Below are 21,317 nucleotides of genomic sequence, written 5' to 3' on the forward strand. Positions count from 1 at the left end.
TTCTTCCTCCCTTCTGTCCTTTTCCCTTTATAGGGGGTAGGGAGGAATGTTCAAATGGAGTAAAAGCAAAAGAACCTGTGTGTAGTTTCTAGGATGCCTGATTATGCCACTAAGTTGCTGTGTGCCCTGGGGTGAGACCTTTACCTTCTCTGGTTCCATTTTCTCATCTACTAAAAGAGGAGGTTAGAGTCAATATTCAGAGTCACCTGTATGTTTAAGATGATATATTTATTATATACTGTGTACATTCCCCAAGTTCAGAGTCACAGGAATTCCCCTGATTCATCTGTCTCATCTAGGCTCCAGACTCATCTCCCCCAAGTGGGTGTGGCCCAGTTTCTTCCCATTCAGCTTGGCCTGCAGGGTCCTTCCTGCCTCATACCTGTTGTGAAATGGCTGTTATCTAAGACTAACAAGGACCTGCTGACCACTTAGGGAGCAGGCACGGCAGGCCCCAGCAATAGTGATCTCAGACCCGTCTAGACAGCCAGCAGTTCATTGACAGCAAAACACCTGATGGTGAGATGTCAGTGGGAGGGAATGTGAGGTCACCTCACCCTGTGGTTTGCAAACTGTGTGCTTCAGGGACCTGGAGGTTCCTCAGTGCTCCTGGCAGCTGAGGGCCAGGGAGGCAGCAACAGATGGGCCCCTTCTCACCAGAGTGGGTTCACCTCTGATTCATTCACTTCCCAGTTTTCGGCAGAGGGTTACCATGTAAATTTTAGGATTACTTGTTCTGGTTCTGTGAAAAATGTCATGGGTAATTTGATCGGGATCACATTAAATCTATAGATTGCTTTAAGTAGCGTGACCATTTTAACAATATTAATTCTTCTAATCCAAGAGCATGGGATATCTTTCCATTTCTTTCTCAGCATATAAGTCATTCACCTCCTTGGTGAGGTTTATTCTGAAGTATTTTTTCTATGTGATTATAAAAGGGATTGTTTTTTTTACATTCCCTTTCTGATATTTCATTGTTAGTGTAAAGAAATGCAATTGATTTCTGTGTGTTAATCTTGTATCCTGCCACCTTGCTGAATTCATTTATCAGTTCTAGTAGTTTTTGTGTGGAGTATTTAGGGTTTTATATATATAGCATCATGTCTTCTTCATCTAATGACAACTTTACCACTCCCCTACCAATTTGAATACCTCTTATTTCTTTTTCTTGTCTGATTGCTGTGGCTAATACTTCCCATACTGTGTTGAAGAGAAGTGGTAAGAATGGGCATCCCTGTCTTGTTCCAGATTTTAGCAGGACGGCTTTCAGTTTTTCACCGTTGAGTATTACAGTGGCTGTGGGTTTGTCATAAATAGCTTTTATTATGTTGAGATATGTTCCCTCTATACCCACCTTGGTATGAGTTTTTATCGTGAATGGTTGTTGAATTTTATTGAATGCTTTTTCTGCATCTATTGAGATGATCATATAGTTTTTGTCTTTTCTTTTGTTGATGTGGTGTATCACATTGATTGATTTGTGTATGTTGAATCATGCTTGTGTCCCTGGCATGAATCCAGCTTGGTCGTGGTGTATGATCTTTTTTATGTGTTGTTGAATTCTCTTTGTTAATATTTTGTTGAGAATTTTTGCATCTATATTCATCAGAGATACTGGCCTGTAATTTTCTTTTTTGGTAGTGGCTTTGTCTGGTTTGGGTATCCTTTCAGACTTCTGACTTGCTGAACAGTGAGGTTATATATTTGTGTTGTGTTAAGTCACTAAATTCAGAGTAACTGTTATAGCAGAACTAGGAAACGAATAGAGGAGGGTGGGAATATTGCTGTTGTGCTCGGAGCAGCTGAACGATCCTATTGTATAATGGTTGGGGGGGGGTAAGAATGTTTTTGCTTATCTATGTTTCTTATCTTTACCAAATTGAACACATATAACTTTTGTAATAAAAATGAGAAGTTATTATTTTCAAGAAGAGAAGTCTTCTTGAGTTTTAGGACATTTCATCAAAGTCCTAAAAGAGAGCCAGCTAGGAGTCAGGCATCTGCAGCTTAGTGGGAGGGGAAGGGTCAACGGGTGTCAACGGGAGATACAGTGTGTGGTCTGGAATGTCTCTAATACCCACTAATTTACCCAGGGTGATAATGTCCAGGGACTCTTGAGGGATGGGTAGAGTAGAACTCAGGAACACCGGGCTTCCCCCGAATTGAACTGAGAGAATGAATTGAGAAGTGAGTAGGCACAAGAAGAAGAAGGGAAAAAAATGAGAAAAAATTCTTTAGGCAAAAAAGGAAAAACCAAAATATTAACACGAAGGGGAATCCTCAGACACTTTACAAATCTGTATGAAGGAGGCAGACAGAGCAAAGCTCAAAAGGCTGGCCCACACTGAGCAGACACATGACAGTGGAGGTTTATAGCAGCCTTCCAGCAGGTTCTTTAGGGTTCCTCCCAGGAAGCAGTCCTTCCTGCAGATTTTTCCTAGCCCCCTTTTTTCCCACCAAAATATACCTGACTCATTCTAAAGATAACTGTCATATATGCTTAATCCAGTCAATGTCATGGGGGAAATAAGAAAGGAGGCTCTTTCTGGAATAGCTCTGTCTGGTAGACAATGCAAGCCGTGTCATTTTTAATCCTTGAGTGGTCACATTAACAAAAACAATAAAAAGAAACAGATGAAACTCATTTTTATAATATATTTTATTTAACTCAATATAGCCAAAGTATTATTTCAGCATGTAGTCAATATTAAAATTACACTAATGAGATATTTTATGCTCTTTATTTCATGCTGAGTCTTCAGAATCTGACGTATATTTTGCACTTACAGCACATCTCAGTTTGGAGTAGCCACACTTCAAGTGCCCAAAAGCCACATCTGGCTCGTAGCTATGGCACAGGAGAGTGTGGTTCTCTATTAAAAGAAATTAAGGGACCCAATGACCAAAATCAGTGGGTGATTCTAATCTGGAATCTAGTTCTATAAAAGACATTCTTAGGGCAGTTGAGAACATTTGAATAGGGACTGGACAAATGGAAAAATTGACTGTGGACTAGTTATTAGATACTATTATAGAACTGTTATTAGTTATAAGTGAAATACTATGGGTATGTGAGAGAGTGTCTTTATACTTAGGAGTTTTAGGCTGAAGTGTTCAGGGATAAAATGTCATGATGTCTGAAAATTATTCTTGAAAAGAATGTTCTTGAAAGAAAGCAAATATGGCAAACTGTTAATCATTATTGAATCTAGGTTGAAGGCAGATGGATGTCCTATGTACTATTTTTTCAACTTCCCTCTATGTTTGAAATTGATAATAAAAACTTGGGTAAAAGACACACACACATACACACACACACATACACACACACACTCCTGCCCTAGACTCCATTCCAAACAGGGAAAATTTATCTGTTGGAGGCTCTTAATCTGCTGAACTAATTGTGTTAAAATAGTTTTTATGGTAGAATATTTTATAGAGGAAGCAACTTTGTTAGTAATAAGAACACAAAATTTGAAGACAAAAGATCAAGGTTCCATTTACTAGTTATGTAACTTGAGTAGCCCTTTCTTAGAAAGCTTCAATTTCCTTATTACATATAATTATATAAAATATTTTATATATAAATATTATATCACATATTAATAACACATAATATATGTAATATATATAAACTTATAATTATATGTATTTTATATATTATTACTATATAATAATATTAAGATAGATAGATAATCAGACAGACTATAGCCTTAAATTGTTACACAAAGAACATCTAGTATGGCCTTTTAAAGGGAACTATGAAAGGTAAAGACTCTACAGGAATCTCAAGCTTAGGAGCCAGCGAGTGAAGAAGCTGTTTTTGTTGAACGAACCCTGATGATATCATTTTGTTATCTGTCCACCTGGAAAGAGGCTCTCCAAAGCCTCTGTCCCTGGCCACACACTCCTGAGCTGTGATGAGGAAGCCTTTGCTCTGTGCAGGTGTCAGCACCACTGCTCCAGAGTTGACAAACAGAACCACCAGCAAGGGACAGATGGGCAGGCTCGGTTGAGTGACAGCTGGAAATGACTTTGAAACCGTGAAATCCCAAATAATATCTGGAAGTAGAAAAATCCAAATTATGTGAGAAGGAGTCATCCCCATGGACGAAGAACACTTGACATACACAAAAATATTTGTTTTGTGGCTTCCCTGGTGGCGCAGTGGTTGAGAGTCCGCCTGCCGATGCAGGGGACACGGGTTCGTGCCCCGGTCCGGGAAGATCCCACGTGCCGAGGAGCGGCTGGGCCTGTGAGCCGTGGCCACTGAGCCTGCGTGTCCAGAGCCTGTGCTCCACAACGGGAGAGGCCACAACAGTGAGAGGCCTGCATACCGCAAAAAAAAAAAAAAAACCCAAAATGACATATTTAAGGTCAAGACTAAAACTGCTTTTAGGGATTGAGCTGAGTACTTGCTTTCCTAAACTACAGGACCAGGTGCAGCACAGAGCAAGTGTCGCAATGGAGATGATTTCAGGGACAATTTTGACATACCAGTTTATTGTTTTTATTACATAGATTTCTCCTCTTTTTAATGAAACAAAAGAACTCAACAGAGGGGGAGCATATAAAAATCAAATTGTATAGTATGAATCAATTATGAAGCTAACCAGACTCTTCAGGTAATACGTGCTAGACACCAGGAAACAGAAATGAGATGAAGAAAGACAAAGACAAATGCCTTACCACCTGTGACATAATCTTTTCTAGAAAGACTCGATGCTGTTTTGGTCAAGAGGCCAAGCTAGACTTTGAAGAAATGATGGAATTCTCAATTAGTTAATTGGTTCACCTTGTGGCCCAAACCGAGTCAGTTAGCTCTGTGCCACGGCACAGACTCGTGAACAATGAGCAAAGAACAGGGATGGAAAGCCCTCTGTGAACTAAGAGGAACCATCTGTCTACCAAAATCTCAGGAAAAACTCAGGAAGGTTTGCAGTTCCCCACCCCTCAGCCCTGAAAGTCTAGACTCTTTTACACAGCCCCCAGTCATGAAGTCTCAGTCTGGCATGTTTCCAGGGGACTCTCACAACCCTAACTCTCCCTCAGCAAACAAGTCCATCGTTAAGTGTCCATAAATAGGGTTCTTACAGGTCTCAGAGTTCTGGGTCCTCCTAGTCATGCCCAGAACAGGATTTGCTTTGTTCGACACCACAATTGATAAGACCTTCCTGAGTCCTCTAGATCAGCACTGGCTGAGATCTGAGTTAAACCTCCTTAGGGAACAACTAGACCTCAGCAGCTTTCAAGAAAAATGGGAGAAAAAAAAAAGACATAGGGAAGAAGGAGCCTGGCAAACTGGCAACCATTTCCCTGAGTTCTTTTATCTGCTGGAATGAATGGTGTTTTCTGTTTGATTCGTACCTGTAATGACAGCCATGCCCCTCATGAAATACAAGATGAGAATAAGTATAGGTAGGACAGGAGAGGGTTAGCTATTTCTTCCTCTTCCAGATGAAACTTAATGCCAAGCAATGAGCACTTCCTATCTGTAAATGGCGACTGACCTGCCAATCAAAGTGTGCTTGGATTCCAGACTGCACAGTTTCGTGTGCTTTCTCCCTGCAAAAATGAGCACCCTTGGTTCAGTCAGGGATGAAATCAGGAATACCAGGGACTGAAAGGACTTTTGTTTTAGACAATCTTTTTAAAGCCTAATTTCCTTTAGCTCTGGTCCTATTCATGTCACTCAACAATGACTTACTGTTCAGAAGGAGCTCCATCTGCCAAAAACATTGGGTCTTGAGAGTCTGAATCAAAAGCCATCCCTGACTCTCAGAAGCCTGTCTTAGGTTTGGGATATCCACAACCTTAGTAAAGTTATGGTGCAACAAATATTAAGACTGTTGTCAGTCTCAGGCAGCCCAACCCCCTGCCTCCAAGTGATAAGGGCAAAAAACACAAGACTGTTCAAAGGAAAAAAATCTTTCCCAGAGGATGAAATAGGACGGGACATAGTTAAGTTCTCAGGAACCTGAACCTATCATGCTTCTCTGTAGCAGAAGCTAGAAAGTAGGCAAGCCTTCCTGCTTACTGCATATCCATGTATTTCCTTATCTCTAGCCCCCCATTTTATAGGCATCTTGGATAGTTGGCCATCTTACCCTTCCTTCATGTATTCCAGTGTCTGTAAGGACAGGTTTTGTCATGCACTCTTGGGGCTGGCAGAGATGCCAGACATCACGTTAAACAGAAGATAAAATAAAAAGTGGTCCTCAAATGTCCTGGAAGAGAAAAAGGAAAGGCGAGACACTGACAGAAATAGCAAGAAATGGAAGTTGACGTGTCATCTGTGAGTCTTTTAGAGAGGCTGGGAACCAGGAAGAGAAGCAGCACCGCTGAGCCAGGAACTTCCCAGCATGTGATTTGCTCTGTGTTGAAAGCAAGGCAAGTGAGGGACCCTTTTTCTTCAGTGCCCGGATCTGTTTCAGAAGCTGTAAGCACGTTGGGTGGGACCACAAGGTAGGGGGATACTGAGAACACTGGGTTTCTGGGATGTTCCAGGAAAGGATGGTCCAAATGGGAAATTGAGGGACTAGGCAAAATAAACACCAGAAGTCAAAATCAGACTTAACTCCTAATTTGACCAGGTTAGACCAAAAGACTGAACTTATATTGGCACCTCAGAAAAATATTCACACCTGTTGAGGGTAGATTTTAAGATTGGAGTACAGTCATGAGAATTTTTTTGAAGTATGATGAGCTAAAACTCTCTTCACACAAACGAATAAACACACAAACAAATCAACACTCTTGGGTTGTAGTAAAGAAGCCCTAAGGAATAATGCTGGAATCACTTGATATAATAATTCCCCATTTTTAAAGAGAAGACCAAAGCCCCTGAAAAAGGAGTCATGGAGAAGAAATTACAGTAGGAACTGCATTTTTAGCCCAATCTGCTAAGGAAACATTCACAGGTGTAGGCACACACACACACACACAGACACACACACACGAGAGGTATGATACATGTTGTATGAGAAGTGACATAATAAGGTAACAAGGCCCCGACCAACGTATTAATAGCACATTGACAACAGTTATACTTTCACTTTTCAAATAACTGAAAGTGAAACTTGGGCCTAAAGAAATCTTAAGTCAGTGGCTCTCCCTCCCCAAACCAATGGCCAAGTCTTTTCAGAGGCAATTCTAGTTTGAGCTGGGCCGACTATCAGCGTAACTAGACCAAAATTCTGACCGTTTGATTCTCTGGCTGTGGTTGATAAGACAGCTAAAACCTCAGCACTTCGTTGAGACCATCAACAATATGGTTAGCGCTGGTTTACTGATCCTCTTTACCTCACCCAGAATTTTCTAATAGGCTACAGCCAATGAGATCAACTGTTTTGGGTACAAAATCTAATATATTATGAGTGGGAGGTGTAACGAAATGGTGATAAGCTTGGGCTTCAGAATCACACTGAATTGAAACCCAGCTTCACATTTCACTAGCTGTGTGTCCTTGCATGAGTCACTTAACATTTTTGAGCCTTAAACCCCACCATCTATAAAGAGAGGACAACAAGGGTAAATCATAAATTCTCTTTGTAAGGGTGACATGAAATAATGTGTACTTATTTCTTGGCACAGTGCTTGACATGTAGGAAGTGCTCAATATGTCAGCTCATAGAATCACCGTGAGGAACCTAGGGTAAACAGAAAATACAGACAAAAAGTAAAAAGCATTCTGTTTGATCGTAGAATCTAGCTCAGCATAGCTTAACATGTAAGTCGGCCCTTTTCTGTTTGTTTGGTTGGTTGTTTTTGCTGCCTACCAACTGCGCCCAACAGTCTAGCCTACTTTCTGCAATAGCCCAGGGGCTGCCAGGTCTTTTCTGGCTAGGCCTCTGGGTACTATAGTTTCAAGTTCAAGTCTGACATGGTAGCAGTAGGTACTTACTCACTCCCTGGCACAGAGCTAGTATTCCTTACTCCCTATACCGACCGCCAGTTGGTCAGTAAGTACTGCTTTCTTAGCTCCTCCAAGCCGGGCCCTCTGGCCTTGAATGACCCTCCAGCGCCCCTAGTTTTATCTCGCCTCCCCAGGCAAACCTCCACTTTTCATGCAATTTCTCACCTCACTGCCCTCCAGGTCACCTTTCATATGCCTCCCTACCGGGTGTTCAAAAGGGACAGAGGGGGCCCCTCCTTGAAACTCACCTTTCCCCTTATATTTATACCAACATTTCTCAATAGCCAGAAGCCAGTACTCTCTCACAGCCAGAAAAGAGCACTTTGTCTTTCTTGAAGGAGACAGGCTCACTCTGAGGGCGGACTCAGGAGGCTTGGGGCCAAGAGCCCACAGTACCTAGAGGGGCCCACAAAGAGGTTCTAATTTCTTTTTAAAACCAAAGAAAAAAATGAAGTTGATAAGAACATATGTATAATCATTGAATCCATTCCGGATTCTATTCATCTTTATGCCAACACAATCGTAAAATATACTTTAAAATATATTTTTACGGAGGAAGGGGCTCACAAATACACTGTGGCCCTGCCACTCCTGCTGAGTTGAGAGCAGTCCTATGTGGGGAGAACCGGAGGCAAACTCACCCACCTGGACCCTGCCTCCTACGTGACCCATTTATTTCCTCTGTCTGGTACAGGACAAAAAGTCACAGCGATTCAGATTTTTAAGAGGATTTTTTATATAGCACAGGGAACTGTACTGAGTATTTTGTAATAACCTGAAAGGGAAAAGAATCTGAAAAAAAAAATATATATATATATATATATATATACATATAACCGAATCATATATATGTATAACCGAATCACCTTGCTGTATACCTGAAACTAACACAACATTGTAAATCAACTATACTTCAGTTTTTTAAAAAAGAGGATGTTTTATTTTTTTTATTATTATTTTTATATTTTTTCTTTTTGGCGGTACGTGAGCCTCTCACTGTGGCCTCTCCCGTTGCGGAGCCCAGGCTCCAGATGCTCAGGCTTAGCGGCCATGGCCCACGGGCACAGCCGCTCCGTGGCATGTGGGATCTTCCTGGACCGGGGCACGAACCCGTGTCCCCTGCATTGGCAGGCGGACTCTCAACCACTGCGCCACCAGGGAAGCCCAAAAGAGGATGTTTTAAACAACTGCCAACATTGATTATATAGAACTTGTCTGTTTCCATCATATGTCTAACCCAGACTTCTTCACACCTGCACCCAAATACAAACGATGCCAAAGCACTAACACAACATCAGGATCACACCTGCATGAGCCAGATTAAGAGCCAGCATGAGGTGACCTTCCTCAGGAAACAAAGCCTCATTTCTGGGGCACTTGAAAATCATACACAAATGGGCACTGATTGGATTTATCACAACATATGGCGATACTTTTCACTGATTGATTTAATTGAAAAATCAATTCAGCTGAACACTTGGTTGACAGGTTGGGTCTCCATCCATACTTATGAAGCCATCATGTAGACTACTCCAGCTGTACACTTTGTTCAGAGGCAAGTTTTCTCACACCCCTTTTAGTCGGGCTCACTTCCCACCTCCAAATCCAGAGGAACAGGCAAGACAGATTATTCCATCCCAATGTATACTTTCCTAAGCCTGCTATCTGCCCGTGAGAGTTTCACTCTCTATTCCCACCACAAAGAATCAGACTGAAGAAAAAGATACTTAACATCCCACGTGGGGTGGAAAACTGGGCTTTGGCACAGGGGAGTGGGCTGGGGTGTTAGAACTCCACTGTCAAATCAAGAAGTAAAATGCTTGTGAGTTGTGTGTGAAATGGCCTACTTCAGTATTTCTTAAATATGAGTAAAATATGACCCCTTTTAAGGGGGAAAAAAATTTCTTCTAGACCCTTAAGGATGTGTCTGCTGATGATACCCGTGTGAGAAGCACCTACCCATATTAATTTACAATGATTTTCTCCATCGCTCACCTGCGAGTGTCTTTATTAATACTCAGGAGTTTTCATTTTAATACTGTGCTTATCACAGTACTTTTTTGAATGCATATTAAACAGTTTCTGTACTCAGAAAACCACATCCTTTGACTGGTCCAGGCCACTTGAATCTTTCTATTAACTGGGTTTTTTTCAAGCTTTTGCCCGTGTCTTTGTAGGCGTTAAATGATTAAGTAGTATAGTGCTAGGGTGGTGCTGAGGTGCACAATGGGAGCTTTAAAAAGAGCAGTTGCATTACTAAACTAGTTTTAGCTTTTAAATGTTGCTGTTCTGACGGCAGCACGGCCATTTGAAAAGCTCAGTGTTGGCTGGTAATTAACTCAGCCCTCTTTCCAGCAGCGCTCAACCCAAGCACCCAGAGGCTATCTTGGGAAGCGGCGTTAACTGAATCACATCTAAAGTGGAGCGAGGGACTCAAGGTGCTCATGGGGGACCCTTCAAAGTGAGAAGCCTCTCAGATTCTGCAAAGGCAATAAGATTAAGTCAGACTTGAGAACCTTGTTTATGTATTGGCAGCGGGTGGGGAGAATCAAAGTTCCTGTGTGTAGTTCAGCAAAGCACTCTGCCCTGCTTCTTCACCTCTGCATCTTCCTCATCTCTGAAACACGGGCCTCGCCTCTCCTCTTCCCTCACTTTTCTCTGGCTAGTGAGCTGTTCATGTCATCCTCTACATCTTAACCCCCGCCTCACTTCCTCTGAGAAGTCGGCTCCCCATCAACCAAGACTAGGGCAGGTGTCCCTTGGATGTGATTGCATAGCACTTACTAGGTTACCAAAACATTCACCTCAGCCTGGCACTCAAAACATTACTGTGTCCACAGTGGTTGCTACGTGCTAGGCATAGACCATGTCATATAATCATTAGCAAAGTTGCATGAGGTAGGCGTTGTTTGTACCCATTTTTACAGACATGGAAACTGAGGCTTAGAAAAGTTAACTTGCCTCAGGGTCACATTACTAGGAAGCATGAGGGCTGAAATTCAAAATCAGTCTAACTCCAGAGCTCACACTTTGAATTACTGTGCCATTCTGCCTCCCAAATATTTGTGAACAACATATTGTTTGATATTTTTTGATAAACTTGAACAAAGCAGATTCACCGACCACGTAACCTTTTCTGGCCCCAGCTTCTGGTTTTTTTAAGCTCTTTGGGCCAGAATCAGAAAGCAAGAAGTTCTATGCCAGAATGATTCAAAATAGGATTCATTGATGGACTGAATTCTTGCACACGATACAAAAATAAAAGTTACAAAAGGGGAAACAATGAAAAGCAAGATTCCCCCTACTCAGAGCCACCTAGTTCCCCTTTTCCAGAGATAACTACTGAGATCTATTATCATCATGAGAGGTAGCCCTAGAGATGTATTTTGTAAACTATGATCCCAGCCTACTAATGGATCAATTTTGAGGGTCCTGACCAGCATTTGTTTTTTAATGTCATTGAAAAAAAAAAAAAAGATTTGAAAGGATCATGTTTCACACAGCTTGTGTTTCAGTTTGACGTGTAACACAAATGTACATCTGAGTCACAGAGTGTAAAATGTGATGTTACACTTCTCACCACGGAGTAATATTCAAAGCTGTTGGAAGGCCACCGACCGGGCAGACCCAGAAGTTGGACATTATGAAGGCCGCTTCCACAGAGAACCTCCCGCCCTTACTTCCCATGAGTCACTCTGGAACTCAGCAGCCGGACCCTGTAAAGCAGAAGTCAGATCCGCTCCCTCCTCTGTTCAAACTCTTCCAGGGACCCCCATCTCACTGAGAGCAAAGGCCATGAGACAACATATGTTTCTGTTTGTTTGTTAATATCCTAAAACAATTCCAAAATCAAATAAAACATATGGGCTCCATGACGTAAAGAAACATGACCTGTTGCGGGGAGAGGGTCCCTGAGAAGGGGCTTCAACAGAGACGAGCAGCATCCTTCAGCTGAAAACAAGAATGGATATCTTAAAATACCATTTATATGACATTCATCAAATTCCCTTTAGAGAATCCTGGGGGTACCTTAAGGAGGTAGAACGCTCTCCAGAAGAGCTGGCCCATGGACAGAGAGACTCCCAAAGAGGCGTGGGCTGCCTCCATAAGAAGATGCCGAGGACAAAGAAACATGCAGGGGTCCAACCATAAGCCCCCAAACTACAGGTCCGGAGCAAAAGTGGCTGCTTCTCACGTGGGCAGTTTCTCTAGCTTTGGTCCAAGGTGAGCGGCAGCAGGGATGTCCAGTGTTCAGTGTGGGATGGCCAGTCACAATAATAAAATAATGAGGCCAATTCTCCCTGTCTCAGAAACAGAAGCAACACTCAGCAGGAGAGGAAAGGATGGTGCCACATCCCCTCCCTCCTCTTCTCTCTCCATCTCTCTTCACTCTCCCGTGGAGCTGTGTGTCCCTAAATGTGGCAGCTTTGTCCTCTTTGGTCCATATGGGTGCCTTAACCGGAATACCCCATGGTGTCCCCATGAGAGCGGGGGTAACCCAACTCTGCGGTGGCAGCTCCTGGAAATCACCGTATAACATCCTAGCATATTTGGACTTGTCTGTTTATTAGACACGTAAGCTCATGTGAACAGGGCTCTTGTCTGTCATGTTCTCTGTCAGATTCTCAATGCCAAGGACAACATCTGACACTAAGTAGGCACGCAGTGAATGCATCTCAAATGGATGAAAAAATGTTAGACCACAGAGTAGAAGCTGTGGTGGCCAGTAGGTACTCCAGGCATAACCAGTCATCAGGCAGATTCTGCAAGATGGGTTTGCACCCCCTGCCTCTGGAAGGCAGCCCTGCGTGTGCCCTCTGGGGCGACTTGCCAGTCTGCTATGCGTTTCGTATAACTGTGCCTTTGTGATCTAGGTGAAAAGAGATGGCAGGCGGAAGGAAATACACAAGCAAGAGCACTGAGGCTTGTGAGGGCACAGGGCACAGCAGTTACCAGCAGTGACCAAGTCACAACCTAAGAGGTCAGGTGCCTGGGAGGGCATGGCTGGAGGCCAGGCTGGACAGGTAAGGTTAGTTGTGAAGGTGAGCAGCGTTAAGAAGTTTGTAGTTTATTCTGTAGGCAAATGGAGTTGGCAGTTTGGAAGCAAAGAAATGACATGATCAGGTAATTCTGAAAACAACATGAAAAAAGGATCAGAGGAGAGGAGGTTCTATAACTAGGGAGGCCATTTATGAGGCTATGACATATGTTCAGGTTCAGAGATAACTGAGGCCAAGACATGTGGCTGTGGAGATGGAGAGGAAGCCCTGGGGGACAATTCGGGGAGGCGACCAGTTGGAAATATGGTTTGGGATGTTAGATATCAAGGTTAGATATTCAGACATGGGAGTCATTTGGGTCCTGTTGAAGTCATGGAAGAAAGTAAAAACACCTAATTTGAAAAAAAACCCACCGGATTTGAGTAGTGGATCGTTTAGAAAATCTGATGAAAAAAGGTGTTTTTAGTTTCAGAGGCTTCGCAGATACTCACCAAAAAGCCAAGTAAAAGGTCTGGGGATATCAGTTAAGAGCCCCTGGTTGAAAGAAGAAAGAATAACAGAGAAAGGTTCCCAAGGAATGACCTTACCCAAAGGGTGAGCAGAAGACAACAGTGGTCCCCAGCCTTTCTCAACTGTTACAGAGACATTGACTACTGCCTATCAAAGAGTTTGGAGAAGCAGAAAAGAGGATAAGAGGACAAGAGAAAAGAAGGAGCACTTTGTTCCTGAGGTCAGAGGTGTCTCAGCACCATGGAGACTAACCACATGGCAGAAGATGAAGGAAGAGATGGAGCTAACTTCTAATTTTTTAGGTGTTTGGAAAAGACAAATTGCTCAAGTAGGAACAGCCAGAAAGCCTCTTCAAAGAGCTCAGCTGGGCCCAGAAACCCAATCAGGTGCAAGTGGAATGCAGAGCTCTCAGGAAGCCCGGGCAGAAGAAGCCTCCTAGGTAGAAGCAGGCCTTTTTCTTTAGAAAACTCAGCAAGACTCACAAGACTTGTTTCTTGAATGAACTAATAGCTAATCATTTCTATACTTATTACATAATGAACTGCAGGTGTATAGCTGCATACAACTGCCTGCAACCGTGTTCAGTAGTGAGTGTATACACCCAGTAGCCTATCTATCTAAACACATTTACATATATTTATGCATTTATATAAAGGTACGTGTTTATCCATTTGGCATGTATACATATGCATATACAGTGTAATTCTGGAAGAGTGTCATAATTTAATATTTCTTAAATATCCAAATGTTCCTTCTATGTGTATGGCTGTGACTGAGGACTTGGTTCTATTACACAATGTTCATGAGGATTCTCTGGAGAAATTTCTTACTGCTCAGGATCAAAAGAGTTGATCTTCTCTTGAGCAATTTTTTTTTTTTTGTCTTGCATGTGACAGAAATTGAATTTTAGACAAGGCTTCCGTTTTGAACATGACTGCTAGAAATCCAGGAGACAAATCTTTGGTCCCACTTGTAGCAAGTGTTTTGGACTCCATGGGATGCATTTAAAAAAAAAATTCATTTCTGGCTCCATTTTATGTACTTTAATTTTCACTTTTCATTTCATTTCATACACTTCTTTTTGTGAGTTACACATCTTTGTAAGCTATCTTGAACTGTTTGTTTGTTGTGTTTAGGATAAGGTGGCACATACATATGAGGCTTTAAGGTCCAGAACATTATGGCTGGGAAGGGACTTATTAATGTGACTAGAGTTAGGGCATGTGACACTGATAATGGGTATGTTATTAGGACAATCCCACAGCGATTATAGGGAGTCAGCCAGATCTCAGCCCAGGTCGTGGTTCTCTCTGCTGTGTACTAGTTGTGTGATAGGAAGCATATTATTCTCTAACCCTTCGTTTTTTTCATCTTTAAAACAGTGACCTCTTGGTATTTGGGGGAGACGGCGTACATGAGGAATGTACAGAAAGCACTTAGCACAAGGCACTTAGTCAACATTAGCTATTGCTGTCATCACTATCTTTTCGGCAAGCAGGGGTAGGCAGCCATTTCTGACCAGATCTGCCGTCAGAAAGTCCTCCCCAGCCCTGACCCCCTCTCTCCCACATCCACAGACGCCAAGCACCTGTGTCCCGCCTGACCTGCAGCGCACCTGCACACTCGCTGCCTCCCGCAGGGTGCCGAGCACGTATCTCCAGACCAGTCTTGTTAATTGCTACCAATAAGACACCCAAAGGCACAGGCTAAGGCGGACCCACAACCGTGTGTTCGTTCTTTACCCCACCCCCAACTCTACGCTCTGATATATACCAGAGAGGCCTGCGAGGGGACGAGGGGTCTTCGGGAAACTGGACTGAAATTCGGGAAGGTGGGGGCGGGGGAGGGGCGTTGCCCCGAGAGCCACCAGGTGAAGCCGGTTTCCCCCGGCTCCCAACCCCTCTCCTGGCGCTGGTTTGGTGATGTCGAGGGCACCTGGAGCCTCCCCGCCCTTCCAGCTCCGCTTCCGACTTCAGCCTCGGGCCGGGAGAAGCAGCCGCCAGGGGTAAAAGGCGAGATTGGAGGGAGGCGCAGGCCTCCGGGGACTACCGAGTAATGGGGGCAGTTTTCGGGGAAGAGCTGAACAGCGCCACACATTTCCTCGGCGATAACATCAGCGCTTGTCAGGTGGTTAGAGCGGGCGTGTGTGTGCGCGCGCGCGCGCAAGGAGGAGGACGAGGGGGCGCGCTCACACAAAGTTTGTGCCTGCGGGTTCGCTGCGGTCGGGCGTCCTGGGAGAGGAGGCCGGGGCGGAGGGGCCCGGCAGGGGGTGGTGGCGATGCGCCGCACCCCGCCGAGCCTGTCCCGCCGCGCTGGGTGAGGAGGCTCCTGGAGCGTGGCCGTGGCCATGGGCACCCTGGGCAAAGCGAGAGAAGCTCCGCGGTGAGTAGGGGCGCCCGTTTCCTTTCTTGGGGCGGGGGCCACAGCGCGCGCGGCCCCAGGACCTCGCCGGGATGGGAAGTGGGGTGGGGGGCCGGCACGGCGCCGCCTCCTCCGGGAAGTTGCGGGCCCGGGGTGCGGACGGCGGCAGCCGGTCGGGGTCTCGGCCGAAGTGTCGGCCGAAGTCGGGGGAGACGGGCTCGAGGGACGGACGAACCCGGAGCGCCCTGCGCGTCTCGCCCGATGGACTGGGGAGGGAGTCGGGTTGTGCGGACGCGCGGCCAGAGTTGGCCCGGCGAGCCCCGGAATCGCGCTTAGCGACCTGGTCCCCCGGCGCCGGGCCCCTGGAACTCCCACTCGCGGACTTTACGCGCCCCCTGCATCTGCCGCAGCTCCGGCAGCGCCACCTGGCGGCCCTCCCGGCCCTGCGGACGTGGGGCCGGACCCAGAAGGCCAACTAACTGCCTTTGCCAGGAGTGCACAGGGGTCAGTGAGCCACATAACCACCTGGGTGGAAACCTGCACTCCCCTCCACCCACCGTGATCCTAGAGACATGTTTTAGGAGTGTCTTGGGGGTGACAGAAGAAGAAGGAAAAGTGACCGTGAGTGAAAAAGCTATTGGCAGGAGAAGGAGGCCTGGAGGGGCCAGGCAACTTTGAGTTTGTCCCCCAAAGGGCCAGAACTAGACAACTGCCTGGCGACAGCCTGGGCTCAGCATAGGGCCGGGAAAGCTGTGCCCTTTCCACCTCCATCCACACAGACTCTGTTGCTCCTGGCCGTGCCCAGTCGAGGCAGGAAGTGTTGCCCTGCTGGACCTTACGGATCTAAAAGTTCTTGGTCCTTTATGCCCTCCCCCACCCCGTCCTGTACCGTGAAGGTCCAGCGCTTTGCCTTGCACTGGACTGAGAGGAGGAGCTTCAGTACATTCAACTGCGTCTGTATCATGGGAATGGGGAGAGGACAGGACTGGAAGAAATCCTCACTAGACGCCAATCAAAGCCATCTTCCACTGCAAAGAAAGTTGTGGAAGCTTCCGTTCGTTCTCCTTGTCCATTTTATCCCTTACTCTTCTGGGCTTAATTTCATGAAAAGTTCAACCCGAAATTGTGACCTCCACTGAGATACCTGAGGCTGGAGTGGATTGCACCTGAACCACTTCAGAGTTTTGACAGTCTCCTTCAGCAAACTGGATGGGGCCTTAGCCAGTTTTAGCCTCAGGAAACACTTTCAAGTTGTTTCTCTAGGGCACTTTTTTTTCTTTCTTTTTTTTTTTTTAATACTTAAGGGAGTTGGTGAGGAGACATTTGCCTACTTTCCTTTAAAAATACATATGCCTTTGCAGACTTAGAGGCGAATGCATTCTATGTCTAAAATAAAGCATTTTATAAATCCTTATCTACAGCCATTTCATCAGAAGAGAACACTTTGAAGGTTTGTCACATAGCAGTCAGTCAAGAGACTTCCACAGCAAAATTGCCCAGTTTCCTGGTTTATGGTACACATAACCCCCATCTTCCTGACCTCTCAGGATGCCATTTGGGTTTTAGCAGTTTCTCTTCTCCCTGGTTTCTCCTGCCCAAGCCCTCTGAGTCTCAGCGGCCTCCCCCCGACTGCATCTCACCCTCCCTTCCCTGTCCCCTAAATACTCCCTTCAAGTTCATTCTTTCTGCTTGTATTTTACCAGTCCCTCCTAGTTCTGATAAAAGCATCTACCTCTGAGAATCACCTCCTGCACCAAAGTGGTTTCCTCTACAGGTGACACTAGGAAACATTGCCAGAATTAGAGCCAGGGCAGTTTTTGGAGTCCTGAATTGTTGATGCTACCAACTGAGGGAGAAAATGGAATTTTCCCTGGACTGGCCAGATGAGAGACAGAGGTAGACACCCACATCCCGGCCCCAGCGGGAAGAGCTGTGTGTGGAGACAGCCTCCAGTTGCCGTGGCCTCTTCTCTTGGGGCTAAGGAGAAGTAATATGGAAGGCCTAAGAGAAAAAGAGGCTTCTAACAAGAAGGACTTTGTTTTCATCTTTCCCAAGTCTGCCTTGGGTAGAGGTCTTAATGGTGAAGAGGCAGCAGCTAAGGCCAAAAGCTGACTTATCCCAACACTGGACAACAAGTGCCAGGTTTAGAGAGTCATCACTGCTTCTGCGGAGGGAAGGGAGCATGGCATGGACACAGGAGGCTTGGCTTCTGCCTGGCTCTGCACTGGTGCCCAGTCACATTGCCCTTCCGAGCCCAGACCTCCACATGTACGGGTGAAGGGCTTGGAGAATGACCATGGAGGGGCCGTCCAGCTCTGGGGTCTGAGGACTTTGGGGAACCTGAAAAAGAAGTAGGACCCAAGATTCAGCTTTTATGTTATCAGCTATGCTTTTGGAGGTTTTTACTTTTGTCTTAAGTTGAATTGACCCTTTCAGTTCCTCTTGCTAATTCTGATGTAGTAAAAGGTGCATAGTCCCAGGCACAGTAAATATTTATTAAACCAAACCAGAGAGGTGCCAAGTACAAATCCCAGATCAAGTACATATGAGTTCTACAACCTTGTCTATGTCATTCAGCCTCTTCTAGACTCAGTTTCAGCATCGTGAAATGGAGATAACGTCTCTCTGGGCTGTAAGCTTTGAAGACCATGTAAATCCCCAGCCCAGAGCCTGCCATATCAAAGGTACTCAATTCAGAGTGGCCATTATTTTCTTTCATTTTCAGTTGCTGATCTGATCTTGGGGCTATCACAGGGCTTGGGTAAAAATCAGTAATGGCCAGAAACTTAATCAAGTCCTGTAACACCAACCTGATCTTTCAGAAATCACTGCCTTGGCTTAGCAGATTCCCAAGCGCCAGTTTCTGATTGGATTTCACTGAGCCCATCCTAGGTTGGAACAGGTGGCAGCAGCCAATGCCAGACCAGCATTCTGGAGCTACTTTGAAAGGGAACTCTAAGGTCAGGGTGTTCCCTTCACGAGTCTGGCTTTGTACTGAGTGGTCCCACTGTCTTTTTAACAGGGTGGTTTCCCAAAATCCATGTGTGCCCCAGCATTTTATTTTTGTTTTTGTTTTTTTTTTTGCAGTGTGCGGGCCTCTCATTGTTGTGGCCTCTCCCATTGCGGAGCACAGGCTCCGGACGCACAGGCTCAGTGGCCATGGCTCACGGGCCCAGCCACTCCGTGGCATGTGGGATCTTCCTGAACCAGGGCACGAACCCGTATCCTCTGCATCGGCAGGCAGACTCTCAACCACTGTGCCACCAGGGAAGCCCCAGCATTTTATTTTGATCTGAGTACTTCTTAAACCCCTTCTGGGTGAGGTTACATCTTATCGAGAAGCTTTCCTCAACACTCCACCTAGAACTGGTTTTCCCTCCTCTGAGAACATCACACTTCTTGCCCTTGACACTCACAGGACAGTTATTTAAGATTTATAGAGTTATCTTTTCTTGGTCTGGTTCTGATTCTCCAACTAGATTTTTGTATTAAGGAACTTCCAGATCACCTTCATACTACAACAACTAACATATAATAAGTATGTTGTACAGTTTGCAAAGTACCTTCACAGACTATCTCACTGGTCCTCTCTGGCCTGTCACACATGTGTTGCTCATAGGATAAGTACTTATTGATTAATTAATGCCATCATGTGTTTATCAAATATATAGTGGTTAAAGTTATGGATCTCCGATATATTTCTTCATCTTCTCTTTGGTAATAAACATGAAATAGCCAAAGCCACAGTAAGGAGAGGAGAATATACTCAAAGGAGTTATCAGCAACAACACGTATCACTAGTAAACCTTCAAAGATGATAGATATGTCTCTGTATGTTATGTTTATTTTTTTAATGGAAGGAAAAATAAAATGCTTAATTAACCTAGTGATATCATTTTGCAAACAACTTGACTTATATTGTTGAGGTCATGACCAAAGATAAAGCTAAGTGAAAGTGGAGGAAGGTGACCTCTTGGGCTCTAAAGCCACTTCCAGATTCAGACTTGTCTTTTTGTATTCACTTCTGGAATAAAGCTCTCATAGTCAGTAAGGACTTGATAGAATAATGTTCAATGATAAAAATGACTCAGAATGATTATCAGTAATGAAAAACAGAATCTTAGAACCAACCAAGATTTGTGAAAAAGGGCTAGATTAACATCTAAACACCACCGCCATAACCCTCACCCCCTGCACACGGGTCCCCGGTCTTTGCCTTCTCCCCCCAAATCCTTAAAGATGTTCCTGAGGCCACCTGACTTTCTACAGTAACTCTGGTGTTGCTCAAGACGAATGAATTTAGCTGAAGATGAGACCAAACTTAAATCTTAAGACCCAAGTCAGTGGTCTCAGGGCTAAAATAAAAATGTATTGCTAGGAGCTAAAAACTGCCAAGAACAGTCTTGTGTCTGCCTCTTCCTTTCAGGAGCTGGAGAAAGCAGGCCAAAGCAATCCTAACCCCAGGCTGAGGAGCCCTGTTTGTAACCTGAAGTCTCACCTTGCTATTAGTGTGAGAGATGTCTCTTTAACAGCTAACCAGTCCGTTTGGTGCCTTTACCAAGTGGGAGGGGTATGTCTTATCAGCCCAACTCCTGGGATTAATTGTCTTATCTCTACTCCTTTCCTCTTCAATCTGCCTGCAGAGCGCAGAGCTGTCGGTGTGGTCGTCCCCTGGCTGCTCTACTCTCCCTGCCTTTTCTCTTTCCCCAGGAAACCTTCTCATGGCTGCAGAGCAGCCCCTAAAGCAAGACTAGAGGGGAAGCCCTCCAGCAGCCCCCTCCCCTCCCATCCCAGCCTGGCCCAGATCACCCAGTTCCGAATGATGGTGTCTCTGGGACATTTAGCCAAAGGAGCCAGCCTGGACGATCTCATCGACAGCTGTGTTCAATCTTTCGGTGAGTTGGCGAACTGCCCACATGCATAAAAATCGCTCTCTTACTTTGTTCTTCCTTAAAAAGTGCGTTATAGAATAGCAACCTAGATTGCATTTGGGGTTTAAAAATAGCTCTTGAGCCTTTGAAATGTTGGAGACTGTGCAGTGCCTATGGCACATGACTATGTGGGTGTAACAGGTCGTGATGAGAAGTGCGATTTAAAGCAAGAAAAGTTACTGAGGAGAGTTTGCATTTCCAATTTTCTCAGGATGGAGGTTTTTCTTGTGATGAAAAATATGATAAAATGCAGTGGTACATCTGGTGCTTTTCTGTCCTTGTGTTCTTGGGGCACACAAAGAGTAGGTTACATGAGCAAACGCTGTTATCAAATAGAAATTCGAAAGCCTTTGGATCATTTGGACAATAAAGTGTTAATAATTCCCCTCACAATCTTGAGGGTGGTTGTGGAGCAATAGGAAAGGACCAGGCAAAGCCAGGTGTCTGTGCCTGAAAGGTACTGGCAAATGAGCAGTGTGATTGAGGATTGAGGATGTGTAACATGAGCAGACACATGGGCAGGGAGTTATCTAGGCGTGCACTCTGTCATCACCCGTACTCACAGTGAGGGATGAGCAACTTAGTGCAGCTGACAAA

The 21,317-nt window shown here is 44.9% G+C and overlaps 1 protein-coding gene across 2 annotated transcripts in view; it reads left to right on the forward strand.

Moving 5' to 3' along the window:
• Positions 1-15,621: 15,621 nt before the first annotated feature.
• Positions 15,622-21,317, forward strand: part of RASGRP1 (RAS guanyl releasing protein 1) — an 81,391-nt gene continuing 75,695 nt past the window's right edge. For both annotated transcript variants that reach the window (XM_024732516.1, XM_024732518.1), the window contains exons 1-2: positions 15,622-15,810; positions 20,500-20,684. In XM_024732516.1, coding sequence (XP_024588284.1) covers positions 15,776-15,810; positions 20,500-20,684 — 220 coding nt within the window. In that variant the 5' untranslated portion in view covers positions 15,622-15,775. The remainder of the gene's footprint in view (positions 15,811-20,499; positions 20,685-21,317) is intronic.

Source organism: Neophocaena asiaeorientalis, unplaced genomic scaffold, assembly GCF_003031525.2.
Source record: "Neophocaena asiaeorientalis asiaeorientalis breed wild unplaced genomic scaffold, Neophocaena_asiaeorientalis_V1.1 scaffold119, whole genome shotgun sequence".
Classification (NCBI taxonomy): Eukaryota; Metazoa; Chordata; class Mammalia; order Artiodactyla; family Phocoenidae; genus Neophocaena; species Neophocaena asiaeorientalis.